Genomic DNA, 18,438 nt, shown 5'->3' on the forward strand with positions numbered 1-18,438 from the left:
CTGAAGATGGACCAGTGAAATATGGCGGCGACGACACATGTGAGTGTGTCGGACCGGTTTGTGCCCCGGACCCGGTATGTGGCTCGGTCGAGGCCTCCGGCTTTAGATGTTAGGCTTAGGTGAGAGGTCTGGGTATTTGGTGCAGCTTGCACCCCTTCATCATATGGATAGGAGTAGCGGCAAATGTTGTCGAGATGGTGGATTCAGACATATTGTTGTACTATTTTGTAAGGTCCTCGAAAATAATCAATAAAATTACCGCATGCATCTTTCAGATGCAGAGGCCGGGGGTCATCCTCCTTTTCTAAAGAAAAAACCTCTTCACAAGGAGGTTGGTGTCTCAAGCAAGCCAGATTGTCTCAAATTTGCAGTCAGCTCGTAGTTCGCCCGCGTATATTGGATTGACAAAGCCTGATATAACGATCGAGGCCACTTCTCCAGGTGTTCACCATTTGTAATTGATGGTTCCGATCAACCTGAGAAATCCGAAATTTACCACGTGGCCGTGTTCACAAAGGCATATGCTCTTCATTATTCTTGTACATCCATAAAATGATTCTACTTGTGATGATTGATGTTTGATACTTTTCCCAATTTTGTTTTATTGCTTCTAACAATCTTTACTTCTGCGAGTGGATTATATACATAACATTTTCCATTTTCCAGACGTGATTGTTGTGGGAATAGTTGCTTTTGTTTTTTACTCCATGTCCATACTAGTGCTTATTAGATCTAGACAATTGACACATACTGATTGTTACTCATACTGAAGAGCGTGTAAAAAATCCAATTGATACATGCAAAAACAGTTACCTTCTCGACCCACTTTCGAGTGTTTGGTAGAGCGCATGAAGAGTGCATGAGCTCAACTGTTTCCTTCTCGATCCATTTTTAAGTGTTTGGTAGCCTTTAAGGAGCCTTCATAGCATGTATGAGCTCATCCCAAATACTTCTTAGCATGCATGAAGAGTAAACACCTCAACAACCATTCATTGGTCAGCATGCATTAACGAAGCGAGCGACATTGTGTTTCAAAAAATATTTAAATTTTCAAAAAAATAATTTAATTTTTAGAAAATGTTCAGAACACCAAAAAATATCTATATTTTCAAATTTTGTTCAAAATTTGAAAAAATGTCATGATTTTTAAAATTTGTTAAAATTTTAAAAAACTGACGAGCTTTTTAAAATTTTCAAACAATGTATGAACTTACATTTTTTTCAAATTTTCACAAACTGTTTGGATTTTCTAAAATTTTGTTTTTTAGAAAATATTTAGATTTTCAAAATTTGTTTTAATTTCATGAAAGTTCAAACTTTCAAAAGAAACTTTGAAATTTCAAAATGTTTAATTTTCGGAAAAAATATTTTTCCCGTGTTTAAAATATTCATATTTTTGAAATGTTTTGTTTACTTATTTAAAAATGCCCGTTGCTATAATATCGACTGTCATGTCCATGCAGATGCAAGCTATCAAACAGATTCTCAGCTTAACATGTCTCAGCACATACACCATTACCAAACAACATTAAATGCATGTACTCAACATGTCTACAGTCACCATGTATCAGAGGAGAACAACCATGCTAGGTTGGAAATGCTACCAAACACACCCAGAAAACTTAGCTGTGCAAATGTGAGGTCACTTCGAGTTGTCTATAAACAGAGTGAAAGCTTTTCTGTTTAAAATCCCAGAGAGTTCTCACAAAAGTTTCATAAATAACCGAGCTTAAAAGCTGAATTTTCACAAGAATCGGCTCATTTCCCTCAGTGTTAGAACTGATTGACGCATCTGAAAAGGGCCAACAAAATCAGGCACCCACGGACGCCTCATCTCCTCGTTGCATTGACAACGTAAGTTGGGCCATAAGTTTATCCAAATGCTGTGCTCATCTCAACTGTTTCAGTGTCTTCATATTCGGCTTGTTTCAGTCCTCCGCAGGCGAAACAAGACGATGAAGAGCCAGAACAAGGCCAATGATGTAACCTTCGGTCCTTTCCTTGTCGGCGTAGTAGAGCGTCTCTACCTTGCTCACTTTGGCATCTGCATGGGCAAGCATGAAACTGACACTGATCCGACTTTCTTGTTCGAGCCAGTTTGCTTCGTCCACATCGATACCCTCAATTCTGATACAATGAATGAATTAAGTCATGAGAGCCAGACAGGACATTGCAGTTTATACATCTATTTGAATGTGCAACCTACCCTTTCATCTCCCATTCTCCGAATACTCCATTCACGTGGTACCGCCTGGTGTTCATCAAGAAGGTAATGGAGTGAACCGGCAGTATATCATTAAGAGAGAGATTCCAACGCCTAACTATTTCTCCAGTACTATTAAAAGTAGTGGTGTTTTGTTAAGTTGCATGAAGTACCTTGTGGATTCCGCAGCTGGCACAAGCCATCGCAATACTCTGTTCATTTCAGCTCTCACCCCTGCTTGCGACATGGTCTACAAGATGCAGATGCAACCGAGATGACAAGGGATGGATTCACTTTTTTTTGTTTTTGTTTTGAAAAGGGTGTGCTACTTACCTGATCTTTGTCGGGAATACGCAGCTGGGTACGCAGAGCTGCCTTAATCCCAGGAGGCAGTGCTTGGTATAATGCCTCCCGAGCATTTTGAGGAACCGCCGGTGATGCCAATGCCTGACAATAGGATATGTAGTCACTAGCGCATAATAAGACTATGATTGGCTTCTTCTTTTTTTTTAAGAAAAGGAGGATACACCCCCAGCCTCTGCATTTGGGTGATGCATGCAGTCACCTTATTAATTATTCATAAAAATCTTACAAAGTAATACATTAGTAAGCCTGAAATCACCATCTTGGCAACACGTGTCGCTATTCCTATGCCCTTGATGAAGGGGTGCCGAATATCCGAGCCGAATACCAAACATACATCGCACCAAAGGCTAACATCTAAAGCCGGATGCCCCAGCCCAGCCACATACTGGGACTGTATTGTTAGACATGAGATATTGTAGGGATAGATATTGTGTGTTGTAACTACTTTATGTTTAACTTTCTATTCCTATCTCTAGTTGGTTATTCTTCCAACCGATCACCACTCAATATATAGCCTTTCGGACCTCCTATTGGAGAGGTAAGGCGCATCATATCTTTCTACATGGTATACAGAGCAGACCCTTCCATCTCATCTAGCTAATCTCCATCGACCTCCCACCACCTCCCGTCCACCATGTCGTCCTCCATCGCCCCCATCACCGCCGCCCTCAACTACAACACCTCCGAGCCCCTCTCCAGGATGAACTATGTCCTTTGGAGAGCTCAAGCACGATCCCAGATAATGGGCGCCGGCTTGTTTGGCTATATAGATCAAAACCCTAGAAGAGCCTTCCAAAACCATCTCCATCAAAGACAAAGACGGCAAGGATCAAGTTGTTCCAAACCTTGCCTATGCCTGATCCAGGATCAACAGATTGTTGCCTATCTTCTTCGCAACCTGTCCAAAGAGGTACTTGTCCAAGTTGCTTCCCTTGAATCTTCACATGCGATATGGGCTGCCCTCGCAGCTATGTTCGCCGCCGTCTCCCTGTCCCGCGTCAACAATATTCGATCTGCACTCACCAACGCCCAGAAAGGTACTCAATCGGCCTCGGCATACTTCGGGCACATGCGTTCCCTCTCCGATGAGCTCGCGGCGGCGGGCAAACCACTCGGGGAGGGGGAGCTCATCTCCTTCATCGTCGCGGGTCTGGAAATGGACTACCAGCCTATCATCTCCGCCCTCGACGTCCGCACAGAGCCTGTCACCATCGACGCACTCTTCTCCCTCGCGGCGAACTTCGATCAGCGGATCGATATGTTCCACGATGGTGGCGCCGGTGGCTTCAAGTCATCTGCCAACGCGGCCTCCCGGGGTCGCTCAAACGCCGGCAGAGGTGGCTACCGCAACCAGAAGGGCAGTGGTGGCGGTGGTCCTCGTGGCAACGGCGGCGGCTATGGCGCCCCTGGTGGCGGCAACTACGGCTCTGGTGGTGGCCATCACAACGGTGGCGGCGGTGGCTATCACCATGGTGGCGGTTCTGGTGGTCCTTACCATCAGAACAATGGAGGATGCGGAGGCTATGGTGGCAGTGGCGGTGGCCACTATCACCAGAACTCCTCGGCCGGCGGCAACAACACTCGGCGCCCTCCCAACAACAACAACAGGGGGCGCCCCTTCCAAGGGTATGACGGCTATGAGGGCCGCTGCCAAATCTGTAAGAAATCTAATCACATTGCCAAGGACTGCGATTGGCGCTATAGGATGACCCTAACTCCCAAAGCAAGAAGATTGCAGCCGCAACAGATGTATCCTATGGTGTTGATACCAATTGGTATATGGACACGGGCGCCACAAACCATATCACTGCTGAGTTAGAAAAGCTGTCCATGCCGGAGAAATACCGTGGCCACGATCAGGTCTACACTGCTGCCAATGGTACAGGTATGAAGATAAGTCATATTGGTCATTCATTTATCAAAACCCCACACAAAAACCTTGCCTTAATGAAATCCTTCATGTTCCCAATGCTTCCAAAACTCTATTATCCGTTCATCGTATTGCCCTTGATAACAATGTGTTTCTAGAATTTCACCCATTCTTTTTTTTATCAAGGATCAGGTCACGAAGAAAATTCTTCATAGAGGTGTTTGTGTCCAAGGCCTTTATGATTTGCTTCCCCAATACTGCCAAGCCAATAAACAAGTCTATGGTGCCATCAAGCTTTCTCCTGAAAGGTGGCACAGTCGCTTAGGTCATCCTTCGTTTGCTATTGTTCATCGTATTCTTAGTACAAATAATCTCCCAGTTGTTGGTGAGAGAAATCCAGAAACCATTTGTGATTCATGTCAACGAGCTAAAAGTCATCAATTACCATATCATGTGTCTCTTAGCATCTCTACTAAACCTTTGCAACTTATTTTTTCTGATGTATGGGGTCCATCACCCACTTCTGTTGGTAGGCACCAATACTATGTGAGTTTTATTGATGATTTTAGCAAATACACATGGATCTATCTTCTTAAGAAACGTTCTGATGTGTTTCAAGTGTTTCATAACTTTCAAGCTCTTGTAGAACGTCAATTTGATAGTAAAATACTTGCAGTCCAGTCTGACTGGGGTGATGAGTATGAGAAGCTAAATTATTTCTTTCAAAAGATTGGCATATCTTACCATGTCTCGTGCCCACATGCTCATCAGCAGAATGGCTCTGCTGAGAGAAAACATCGCCACATTGTCGAAGTAGGCTTAGCACTCCTAGCTTCTGCCTCTATGCCCTTAAAGTTCTGGGATGAGGCTTTTCTTACAGCTGTTTACCTTATTAATATGTGGCCCAGTCGAACTATTTCTCATGAAACTCCCACATAACGTCTTCTTCATGTCACACCTGATTACTCTGCTCTTCGTGTTTTTGGTTGTGCATGTTGGCCCAACCTACGTCCATATAATACTCGCAAACTTATGTATCGCTCCACACAATGTGTTTTCCTTGGCTATAGTGCCCAACACAAAGGTGTCAAGTGCCTTGATGTATCTACCGGTCGTGTGTACATCTCACGTGACGTAGTCTTTGATGAAACTCAGTTTCCGTTTTCACATCTTCACCCCAATGCTGGTGCACTTCTTCGAAAAGAAATTCTTCTCCTACCACCTAACCTTTCCAGTGTCTCGTGTGCGGGTGCTGATATTTGTACTGACCAAAATATGACTAATTCATCTTCTACTACACCTGAGCATATTTCTGCAGGACCAATCAGCGCCCATGACGATCTGCTGCAGCCCTCCTCGGGATCGCCACGCCTGCCCGTGTCAGCCCCGACCGCATCCTCCTCGGGCTTGCCGTCACGTCAGGACGCGCCCTGCATGCATGCGCCAGCACCGACAGCATCCACTTCAGGATCGCTGCCGCGTCGGGACGCCAGGGGGCCTCCACCATCCTCTGCTCCGAGCCCCCTGCCTGACGCCACGTGTCGCCCGTCCCCCGTGCTGGCCTCCGCGTCTTCTGCGCGACAACCAACCGCGCGGTATGCGCCGGTCCCGCTGGTGTACAACCGACGGCCCATGTCGATTTCCACAACGCCGGTTCATGTGTCCTCTACGCCAGGCGGGCCAGATCGACACGCCGCTGGCTCTGGTGACGCTGCTGGATCCGATGTTGATCTGGTCTCCTCACCTGGATCTTCTGCGACATCGTCAAGCTCCCCTGCGGCCTCACCCACCTCCGCGTCGGTTGGCCCCGCCACAGCTGATCCAGCCGACCAGCAGCAGTTGACAACGGCTGGATCCTCTGCGGCTGTGACCAATTCTGCAACACCTCGTACACGACTCCGGGATGGCACTATCCCCCGAACAAACTACAAAACTAGGTATGGCCTAGTTGCCTCTGTTCTAACAGATGAACCCCGCACAGTTGATGAAGCATTGGCTGATCCCAAGTGGCGCATGGCTATGGAAGAGGAGTTTCATGCTCTCCAGAAAAATCACACGTGGCATCTTGTTCCTCCTAGACAAGGTAAAAAAGTCATTGATTGCAAATGGGTGTACCGCATCAAACGCAGATCTGATGGTACTATTGATCGCTATAAAGCCAGACTTGTTGCCAAGGGGTTCAAACAAAGGTATTACCTGGATTATGAGGACACATTCAGTCCTGTTGTTAAAGTTGCTACCATTTCGCCTTGTTTTATCAGTTGCTGTGTCCAGAGGATGGAGTCTCAGACAGCTAGATGTGCAGAATGCGTTTCTTCACGGTGTTCTGGAAGAGGAAGTTTATATGAAGCAACCTCCTGGGTTTGAGGACAAACATAAATCATCTCATATCCTGCAGGCTTGATAAATCTCTCTATGGACTCAAGCAAGCACCACGAGCATGGTATTCTCGTTTGAGTTCTAAGCTGCACACTCTTGGTTTTATTCCCTCCAAGTCTGATACATCCTTGTTCATTTACAATAAGTCACAGATAGCTATCTTTGTACTTATCTATGTGGATGATATTATTGTTACTAGCTCCTCCAATGAAGCTATTACTGCTCTTCTAAAGGATTTAAATTCAGAATTTGCTCTAAAGGATCTTGGAGATCTTCATTACTTTCTTGGCATTGAGGTCAAGAGAAATACAGAAGGGGGTCTTCATCTCTCTCAAGTAAAATATGCATCTGATCTCTTGAACAAGGCAGGGTTACATGGATGCAAACCGTCCCCAACACCCCTTTCCAGCTCAGAAAAATTGTCCCTTGCAGAAGGGGTTCCTTTGAATTCAGAGGATGGCACAAAATACAGAAGTCTGGTAGGAGCATTTCAGTACTTGACACTCACCAGGCCTGATATTTCCTTTGCAGTCAATAAGGTTTGTCAGTTTCTTCATGCACCTACCTCAGCTCACTGGACTGCTGCTAAGCGCATCTTGAGATATGTTAAGCACACCTTGGATGTTGGACTCACCTTCAGTAAATCTCCTTCCACACTTGTCAGTGCTTTTTCTGACTCTGACTGGGCAGGTTGTTTGGATGATAGAAGATCTACAGGTGGGTTTGCAGTTTTTTTTGGACCCAATCTCATATCATGGTGTGCCAAGAAACAGGCAACTGTCTCTAGATCCAGTACTGAGGCAGAATACAAGGCATTGGCAAATGCAACAGCTGAAGTTATATGGATAAAAGCAATGCTCAAGGAGCTTGGGATATGTCATATACAAACTCCATGTCTTTGGTGTGATAATCTTGGTGCTACATATCTCTCTGCAAATCCGGTCTTTCATGCAAGGACCAAACATATTGAAATTGATTACCACTTTGTTCGAGAAAGAGTTGCAAGCAAGGAATTGGAAATCCGGTTTGTTCCTTCAAGAGATCAAGTTGCAGACGGCTTCACAAAGGCCCTAGCTACAAGACCATTTGAGGAATCTAAGCGTAATCTAAACTTGAGAAGCTTAGATTAAGAGAGGGTGTTAGACATGAGATATTGTAGAGATAGATATTGTGTGTTGTAACTACTTTATGTTTAACTTTCTATTCCTATCTCTCTCTCATGTATATCTCTAGTTGGTTATTCTTCCAACCGATCACCACTCAATATATAGCCTTCGGACCTCCTATTGGAGAGGTAAGGCGCATCATATCTTTCTACATGTATCACACGCCGGTCTAGGCGCACTCTCACAAGCCGCCGCCACCGTCTTTCATTGGTCCATCTCCAGAGCAGGTACTGACGCACCGAAGATATGATTGGCTGGGGAGAGGGTTACATCACATCTAGATTTGGAATGCTAAGTTCTTCATGTGGCAGCTTTTTCAGGATGCAATTTGTGTGTGTGTGTGTGTGTGTGTGTGTTGTGTGCGTTCTCTTTAAATTTGAAACAGGGGCAAAAGCTTTGCCAAGTTTCACTGAATAAAAAGTTTATGAATAATGTGGAATCAGCTCATCACATGTTCTTTGGCTGTGGGGCGGCGTAAATGGCTTGGGAAGTTGTTGATCTCTGCTGGAAACTTCATGTACCCTAATCATTTGTGGCAACAATTTGCGTGGATGCATGCCTATCTCCCTTTTGGGGATAGATTTTGTACACCTGCTTTGGAGAAGGAGCAGAGTCTGTTCTGATCATAGAGTGATCCGGTCCCCTGATGACATTGCGTTCCATGCTTGTTCTTTGTTTCTGTGTTAGGCATTTGGGAAGGGATACAGAAGAATGAACGTAATAATGCTGAATCCTGGCATTGAGAAGATATTGCGGCTGTATTGCTTTGCAGTAGTAATGTTGGCCATGTGTTTTTTTGGCCTCGGCTTTCCTCCTATCTGAACTTCTGTTGCAAGGATCCTTAATTTCGGTGTTCAAGTTGGTGTCACAATTACTGCTATATGCTGTAATAAACTTCTGTTGTAATTTCCAACTTTACATAATAAACATGTGGTTTCCTTCAAAAAGTATTTACTGATATATAACTTGATGTCGGGGGAGGTATACCAAAGCTTTTAGCTGCAGAATGACATGAGCATAATGCAACGCAAGTCCAGTAGCCCCTAACGTTTTCGTGAGGTTGATAGCTATGTGAAGTTCTCCAGATGATTGCTCTGCATTTGCATGGCTCTTCAAGAAAGCTTCTTTGATTTGAAGATGCATGAAGTCTACGATCTCCACAAGTTTCTCCACAATCTGCAACAAGACAACATGGATAATTGGTAATTCCATGACTTGACTTAAATTGAAGTAACACTAATTATAAGTCATCGTCCTTAGGGGTTATTACATCGTCCATACTCTTTGACCAAAGCGATTTGTTTTTTAAGACCTTCACCGCACCCCTTTGGTTCTTGATGGCATCAATTTGTTTCCTAACAGGAATAGCCGCTGCATCTGCATATAGTTGTTGTATAATTAGAAAGGATAAGAGACTCATTGAATGCAAGTGACAAACTAGCTAGTTTGTAGTACAATAAGGGTGCTCAAGTCTGTCGAGTGCTAGCATTTCTTCATGTAGAACCTGAACAAATGGAAAATGGAATCTCAATGTTTTGTCAGATGAAAACACCTCTCTGCAGAAAAAGAAAACATTGCTCTGCAAGGATGTGGCGACTGCGAAAAAAATGTATATACTAACCCGCGTGTGTTGTGCCAATCTTATCAAATAGTGCATACTGGGAGGTGCTTCTTCACTGGAGTTGTTAGATGGCAGCGGAGAATCACCTCTGTTCATTGACAAGAGCAATGCATGTACACACAAAACATGAAGATGAGGCATTGCTAAACATGGAATCCACAGTGAAGTAAGTGGCGACCGCGATAAGTTTTACCTGCAGAAATATCTACTGAGGTTGTGCCATTGACGATCTTCACACAGATCTCCAAACCTGGCAACCTCTATCAAAAATCGTCTCAAGTCCTCTCTGCATAATTCCAACCAAATGCATGTAAGATTTTTTAACAAATAAACTGATAAACTAATAGGTCCAGCAAATCATGTTACCGTATGTCGTCTTCAATGAGAATGGACAACTGACTGTAATCTTCCGAAATAAGACGGCAGACACCTTCAGACCTTAGCACACCCTCTTTCAGGTGCCTTATTCTTTGTTTAGAGAGATATTTTATCAGATTGGATCCCTTGACAATTGTGTTGGCAATCTCGAAAGCGTGGATCGATATCTTTCTTCCTTTGGGAGCAGAGCGGAAAACGGCGCTCATATTTGCAGAACTTGGGGCGAATGATCTACTTATCATTCTGTTCAATTTTGATGCTAAATTGTTTGAATTCACATCGCCACACCCTGCAAATGCGTCTATTTCTAGTTCCTGTAATATTAGAGGACCCCATGTACTTAGTATATTGATCACTTTTATTTCAGGCTAGTAAATTAACATGCAATGCTCTTCCTGCAAAACAAAAGTATGCAACGCTCGGCTACCGAATTAAGATAACTCTTAAAGGAGCAATGCAATGCTCGGCTACAGCTCAGCAACGTTGACCCGTATGGGCTGTTCTGATTTTTGTGCTTTGCACCTCTGTAAATCTGTAATCTAAAACTATTTTCTTCCTTGACAAAATACATGAAGCAGTGCTACTGCAGATTCTTTCGAGGGAGATTTTTCTTGACAGAGGAGCCTTTTTAAGATACACAAGTTTTATCTCCTTAAGAGTAAGAGGAATTCTTGAAGTTCACGGGCTATTGTAGGTGGGATTATTACCACTTATTTAGTAGTACCACACAAGATTTTATCATCATTGATAATTTACTAAAAATAAACATACACGAGTTAAGTAAATGTGGCATGGTGTATTTTACTATGTACTTCACGTGTCCTGTATTTGTTTTTGGCACGGTAACCAGCGCCGTGAATGGAGTAGGATTTGGGATAAAAGTGCCCCTCAACTTAATTCAGTGATTATTAGGGAGGGGGGGGGGTAAATAATTATCCTTCCACAAATAACTTGGCCCATCACACGATTGGAGCATGCCTTCCAAAAATAACTGGACATGAGATTTTCTATTAGGAATAACTAGCAAAAAACCCGTGCGTTGCAACGGGAGGAAACAATACAACACGCCCTAACCCAATAATAATGACTCAAGACCCTAATAGATTAATGTCCTTTATTTGAACATGGCATCACATCTATGTTCTCTCTCTCGGCATAAGATGGACATCAACTTCCTTTTTTTCATGCGATGTTTTGTCGAGGCATGCATGTGTGGTTATTGATCGTTTCTTTTCTTTTCAACCAGATTTTGATGAGGTGTTAATTTACAACACGAATTGGCCTTGGTACGAATAAAAGACGGATCGTGCACTATTGATTAAAATTACACTATAAATAAAATTTAAAAAATGTTAAATAGGTAAAATAACATCATATTTACACTGTACACATCACTTTTGATTAAAATTACACCAAAAATATTTCACGAAAACAGAATGGGGTTTCCAAAAAGATACAAAAAATGATTCGTTTTTGTCTCCTAAGTCTGGATTGTAGATTGATTTCAAGAAAACACAATGACTTCTTTGTAAAATCAGTGACGGGCGACCTGAAGCACTACTCGCTTTATTATTATTAGATAGAGAAAACAGTAATTCTAGAGGAAAGAAAAAATATACACATAACAAATTACAAATTCTCTAAAAAACAAATATGCCTAGCATTAAGAAAACGAGGGATTAATAATTGACCATACTGGGCTTTGGATAGTACTTAATGACTTTGTCAGATGCTTGGGAATTAGGAGGATTGGGAGTTGACTGTAGGTTGTAGCTGTGCTCTACGGAAGGACGAGGCTTGAAGCCTTATCGCCCAGGAAGGAGGAGAGGTGCACAAGGCGCAAAGTAACAAAGTTGTGTTTTTCTTGCTTGTTCATTCCTCCATAGGGGCCAATATAAATAGTCAAGTTAGACACCTACTAGAAACAGAAACAGACTCCTACTTGATTTAGAAACAGCGGGGAAAACCTTCTTTGAGACATAAAACCTCTCGTGAGGATCTCCCTCTCGAAACTTGCACTTCTTCCTTGGTATTGAGGTCAAGAAAAACAGGAAAGGAGGTATTCATCTTTCCCAAAAAAAGTATGCAACTAATCTTCTGAGGAGAGTTGGGTTGCAAGGTTGTAAACCTTCACCAACACCATTATCCAGTTTAAAAAAACTCTCTTTCACTCAAGGTGAATTGCTAAGTCAAGAGGATGGCACCAAATATAGAAGCTTGATAGGTGCACTTTAGTACTTGACTCTCACTAGACCTGATATTTTGTTTTCGGTAAATAAAGTTTGTCAGTTTCTTCATGCACCCACGACTGCTAATTGGACTACAGCAAAACGCATATTGAGATATGTAAAAAGTAGTAAAGCACCTTGAGTGTTGGACTAACCTTCAGTAAATCCTCATCCACTCTTGTGAGTTCCTTCTCTGATTCTAACTGGGCTGGCTATCTGGATGACAGAAGGTCAACAGGAGGTTTTGCAGTCTTCTTTGGTCCTAACTTAATCTCATAGTGTGCAAGGAAACATGCCACAGTTCCAAGATCGAGTACTGAGGAAGAATATAAAGCATTGGCAAATGCCACAGCAGACATTATTTGGGTCAAAGCTATCCTTAAGGAACTTGGTTTTCATCATACACAAACTCTTCGTCTTTGGTGTGACAACCTTGGCGCTACATACTTAGCTGCCAATCGTGTGTTTCATGCAAGAACCAAGCATATTGAGATAGACTACCACTTTGTGAGAGAAAGAGTTGCCGACATGGAACTGGACATTCGTTTTGTACATTCAAGAGATCAAGTTGCTGATGAATTCACAAAAGCCTTGTCTACAAGACCATTTGAAGAATTCATACGTAATCTAAACTTGAGGAGTTCGGATTAAGGGAGGATGTTAGACATAGTACCATGGGCTGGCCAAGGAGACTTGGGCGCCACTTCTGTGAGATAGAGATAGATTTGTTTCCTGTTATAAACGCTCTCATCTATATCTATCCAACCCATGTAATCTCTCTCGATCTGTCCTCTCTCGGTTATCCTGTAACCGTACGACCTATAAAACCTCTCGTGAGGATCTCCCTCTCGCAGTCGATATAATCTCGCGGGCTCCCTTCCAAGGAGTTGAGACGCTTCATCAATTGTTTACAATATCAACTTTTTACTGAAGCAACAATTCTTTTCTTTCTATATTGACGTGTGTAAATCTCTATGGCTTTACTATTGCCACTTTATCATTTTTATATTCTTTGTTAGACTGTTAGTTTGATGGCTGTGTTCATCTTTGCTATGCAGAGGCTGGTTGTCACTCTTTATGCTTTGTATCTAATTGATGCTACATTTTGAGTTAATAAAAGCGCCATTTATAGAAAATTGTAAGTCTCTATGGTACAACTGTCAAGGAAGTGCTAGCTTGAGGATGTGTTTACTTCATACGGATGGCGCTTTAGTCTTTGATTGGTGCTCCAACAACCTTGGGATGCTTATTCCTTTTGTAATGCTATGTTAGTCAATTTGTTTTTTTTCTAGTTTGGACACTTGTTTGCTTGAGCTATCCCTCTTTATTCTACAAAAACTGACTCCTAATTCAACATCCCTTTAAGTCACATCACTCCAAAAATATTTCAGTTTTAAAACTGACTCCTAATGGACCTTGAAATTGTCTTAATTGTGTCAAAACTAATGTACAAAAGATAATATTTCAATCTATTTTTTGCACTTCAACAACATTTGATCTGCGCAACTCCATGTGTAAAAATACAAATTTTATGTAAAAATACTTCAGAATAATCTCAGCAAAAAGATATAATAATATCCGTAGCAAAGCGCAGGATTTACACTTATTTTGTATCAATTTACTCTAGGATGTTGTATCGTTGCAATGCGATGTTTGGAGTCAATAAAATGCCCTTTATTGAAAATAAAAAACTAGCATAACATGTACCAGTGCACGTCATTACTTATCATACCTGGCCCATTGGTTGTACATCATTCATGTCAAAACAACAATTTGTGCTTTCCAATTCATTCAGCGTTTGTAGTCAATTTGTGCTTTCCAATTCATTCAGCGTTTGTAGTATATCCCATGCAGAGGGCCTTTTACTGGGATCGGGATTAAGACAATTTAGTCCTAATACGATGCATCTGTTTACTTGCTCGGAACATATTTCCAATGCTCTATGACTCAGTGTTTTTTCCAATCTGTGCCTCCAATTTGCAATCACCTACAAACTTGCCACAATAATTTAGTATATCATGAAAATGCAAATGGTGGATTTATTCATCTTACTTTTTTTTGCGGGGATGGATTTATTCATCTTACATTCTCGATGAAGTCCTCAAATGGTGTTTCACTACTCTCGGGATATCTCCTGTGTCCCGTCATTAACTCTATGATTATAATGCCTAAACTGAATATATCTGACTTTGTTGTGATTAATCCATTTGTTATGTACTCGGGAGCCATGTATCCACTGCAGAAAAACAATGATATATTTTTATATACTAGATCGATCGAGAAGCAATGAAGTTCTGAGGAGGAATAGCTTACAATGTACCCCCACGACTTTTGGTGATAATTCGGGACTGTTGTTTGCCAAATAGCCTAGACATACCAAAATCTGCAAGCTTGGGCATCATATGATCATCCAACAATATATTTTGGGGTTTAAGGTCCAAATGAATAATGCGGCACTCAGCATGAAGGTAATGCAAACCGCTGCAGACTCCCCTAATTATATCATATCTTATGTGCCACTCAAGCCCACCAGATTCAGCTGTAGAAATAGACTGTATATTGTATCATCCAACGTAATTTATACTAAAATAATGAAGTTTAAAGGAAAACAAGATCTGGTTACAGCACAGCATGGTACAGCAACATACCAGAAAGATGCTTATCAAGGCTGTTGTTTTTTAGATACTCGAAGCAGAGCAGTCTTGTCCGCGTTTCAGCCATGACATATTTCTCTCCTACTTGCGTCGCTTCCCACCGTGATTCAGCGCAATAGCCTACGAGTTGTACTATATTTTGGTGCTTAACCCCGATAAGATAGGTGACCTCCTTCTGAAATTGATCATCTTCTAGTTGCATTTCAAAAAGTTTCTTCACAGCAATCATTTTCCCATTTTGAAGCATCCCCTGTCCAACCTCCTTTTCTCAGTATAGACATTTTCCTTTGATATAAATGCTGCATGCTGACATTCGCAAAGTGGATAGTCCCTCCGTTCCTAAATATAAGTCTTTTTAAAGATCCTACTAGAGACTACATACAGAATAAAATAAGTGAACCTACACTTTAAAATATGTCTATATACGTCCGTGTGTAGTCCATAGTAAAATCTTTAAAGACTTATATTATTTAGGAACGGATGGAGTAGTAAAGAAGAGGAAAAAGAATCCACCATACCTTGTAAACCACTCCGTACCCACCTCTTCCGAGTTCTTGCTCCTTGGAAAAATTGCATGTGATGGCTTTAAGAAATTCTACCGGCAGAAAAATGGGCGTGACACTTGGCACTTGCAGCAAGTTCTCAAATAAATTGAAACCCATAGAATTTGGCAGGATAGAATTGGCATATCTACTAGGTTTAATGCCCATTTTCTTGTATATTCTTATAATAGTTGCAATCGGTTAAGGCGGTCCGTTTACCTCCATATCCCCTTTTAATCTGTACAATAATGCGTCGCGATATAATTTGTTTTACGGTATTTAGCTAGCATGTTGAAAGGAATCTGCAGGTGAAGAAAGACAACGCGTACCCTGAAATTGGGAGCATCGTCTGGTCAACAGGAAGGATAAAAGTGAATCCGGCCACCCTTGTGAGTACCCTTTCCTGATCTGCAACAAAAGTTGCATCCATCTTGCGACTGAATTATACACAAGCACAGCTAAGGCCCTGTTTGGAACCACCCAGATTATATAATCTGGTTTTCATAATTTATTATGTTTCCAAACAGGACAGTTTATATTGTAGATTTAAAAAACTAGATGATCAGATTATTAAAAACTCATAATCTACTCTACCCCAGCTAAAATCAGATTATGGATTACTAATGACCTATTACCCTTGTAAACTTGGAGATAATTACCTACTGCCACCGTCACTGTCCTATTTTTATAAACAGGGCAGACATGTCATTGTACAATGTAAAAACTGAATTACAGTTTATATAATCTGGCCTCCAAACATGTCCACCTGGATTATTTTTATAAACCAGATTATATAATCTATCTTCATAATCCAGATTATTATAATCTATTGTGGTTCCAAACAGGGCCTAATAACGATAAGAATAGATTACAGGTGTGAAGAAAGGTACTAGTGCATGAAAGTAGTGAACAAAACCTTAATTGCCATTTACTCCCTCCGTTCCTAAATATAAGTCTTTTAAGAGACTTCACTAGGAGTCTACATACGAAGAAAAATGAATGAATCTACACTCTATAGTATGTCTATATACATCCATATGTAGTCCACTAGTGGAACCTCTATAAAGACTTATACTCCCTCCTTTCGAAAATACTTGTTCGAGGAATGGATGTATCTAGATGTATTTTAGTTCTAGATACATCCATTTCTATCATTTTTACGACAAGTAATTCCGGACGGAGGGAGTATTTAGGAACGGAGGGAGTACTTGCTAATCCAAGATCACCTAGATCTGGACTTGGACGTATATAAATAAAAAAGCTAAAGTGCAGAAATAGGATAAACAGGGGATAATATTGTTGTGAAAAATCGATGACTGCAAAAAACAAATAGGGATTGGTGCTCAAACATTTTGTATTTTTTGTCTTCAGAAAGTATACTTTTCACCCGCGGCTATAGTCGAGGTACCTATCCCAAAGTCCAAAGGCCAAACCCCATATCTAGTTATGCTCGCAGGGGGCTCGCAACCCTTACTAGTGGCGGCCTTCTCCACCAGCCCGCGCGGCAGAAATCCATGGCTTCCAAGATCTCGGCGCACAATCCGGCCCGGCCGCGGGAGCTTTGCTGCAACAAAAGAACGCTCTGGCGATCGAACCTGAACTAGCTAGGCGAGAGCAGGCGAGAATAAGGCGCGCGGGAGGGGAGGGGAGGGGAGGAGAATAACACCAGTGTCAAGGGAAATGGATTCCGTGGAAATCGATCGACGCACAAAACAGTAGAGGTCGATGGATCCCTAACCTTAACCTGGACAAGAAAGATCAAGGCCTGGCTCTGCGGATTGGAGGTGAATCGAAGATGTCGGGATACCTTTGACTTGACCCCGCCAAAGGGCTCACTGCCAACGTACGTACTGATAGGGAGAATCGTACGTTGGCTTGACCTGGCTGGCCGGCCGACTTGTGGTGCGCATGGTTTAAGAAGGCGGAGAAGTAGAGAGTAGAGCCTTCCTGATCATCATCAATATTCTCTATACCAATATAGAAATCACCACTTGGATATTATAGAGCCGACCAAAATAAAATAGGATCTGTTTTTCAACTTCTTGATGATCCGACGGTAGAGTGTGTAAATCACCTTCCAAATTAAATAGTAAGGCCAACTCCATCGCACGACCCCATTCTGTCCGGTCCCGTCCGTTTGGAGTAAAAGGGACAAACAGGTTGGCCCACCGCGTGACGGTCCGGATTCATCCTGTTCGTTTTGTGTCCGGCACGACCCATTTCGAGCACAAACTTGCGAGGGATTTGGGTCGTGGCGGACATCAAAATGATGCGCGCTCGTCCGCGTCGGGGACGCGTAGCAGGCAGCCATCAACCTCCCACCCACCCGCATCAATGCGCACGAGCGGCCGGGCCCGCCTGTCATCCGTCCAGGGGACGGTCGCGGTCATTTTTAAATGAGGAAGCCGTGGACCGGTCGTCCACAGTTTCCATCGCCACCCCGCGGTCTCCTCGAAACCCGACAGCCGCGAACCCTAGCCTCCTCCTCGAACTCGCCGGCCACCGCAGCCATGGGCCTGTGGAACTACGGCCGCAAGGGCACCCACGACCGCGAGGCTGGCTCCTCGTCGGGACGCCGTCGTGGCTCCGTGAAGGAGGAGGCCGCATCGCCACCGCGCTAGGCCAAAGCTCCCTTCACCATCGCTCCTAGGACCGTCGGCCATCGCGACCGGCAGTACCTCAACGTTGAGGTATGCCGACGCTACTGGAAGACGAGGACGTCGGTCCCATGGAGCGATGTCCACCTCCCCAACGCGTGGCATCTCTCCGCCGATCGCGTCCCTATCCCGCCGGTGCCGACGAGCGATCGCGCGCGCCGCGAGGAGATCGAGCACCGTCGCCGCCTCCTCCCTGACGACCTCTACTACGACCCAAGGTACCCCGCCGACTGATGTCCCACAAGCGTATGGGATCGCAGCAGTTTTCGAGGGTAGAGTATTCAACCCAAATTTATTGATTCGCCAAGACGGGAAGCGACAGAATATTCTCAAGTATTAGCAGTTGAACGTGTCAGATTCAACCACACTTAAAA

General features: G+C 43.0%; 1 protein-coding gene across 3 annotated transcripts; it reads right to left on the reverse strand.

Annotated features, from left to right (window-relative positions):
• Positions 1 to 1,498: 1,498 nt before the first annotated feature.
• Positions 1,499 to 17,287, reverse strand: LOC123399828 (protein PSK SIMULATOR 1-like). 3 transcript variants are annotated; one of them, XM_045094205.1, is made up of 18 exons: positions 17,215 to 17,287; positions 15,737 to 15,815; positions 15,384 to 15,645; positions 14,860 to 15,115; positions 14,525 to 14,750; positions 14,297 to 14,447; positions 14,021 to 14,198; positions 13,944 to 13,984; positions 9,972 to 10,297; positions 9,799 to 9,891; positions 9,606 to 9,693; positions 9,440 to 9,488; positions 9,255 to 9,361; positions 8,972 to 9,160; positions 2,537 to 2,650; positions 2,377 to 2,453; positions 2,207 to 2,251; positions 1,499 to 2,127 (listed from the first exon to the last, which is right to left on the reverse strand). In XM_045094205.1, exons 3-18 carry the CDS (start codon positions 15,573 to 15,575, stop codon positions 1,929 to 1,931), a joined length of 2,331 nt encoding a protein of 776 aa, XP_044950140.1. In that variant the 5' UTR covers positions 15,576 to 15,645; positions 15,737 to 15,815; positions 17,215 to 17,287; the 3' UTR covers positions 1,499 to 1,928. The 3 variants fall into 3 exon arrangements, with proteins under 3 accessions (XP_044950140.1, XP_044950139.1, XP_044950141.1); XM_045094204.1 differs by having other exon boundaries at positions 15,737 to 15,844; XM_045094206.1 differs by lacking the exon at positions 15,384 to 15,645 and having other exon boundaries at positions 15,737 to 15,844.
• Between the last annotated feature and the right edge of the window lie 1,151 nt (positions 17,288 to 18,438).

This window comes from Hordeum vulgare, chromosome 5H (genome assembly GCF_904849725.1).
Source record: "Hordeum vulgare subsp. vulgare chromosome 5H, MorexV3_pseudomolecules_assembly, whole genome shotgun sequence".
NCBI classification, from domain to species: Eukaryota; Viridiplantae; Streptophyta; class Magnoliopsida; order Poales; family Poaceae; genus Hordeum; species Hordeum vulgare.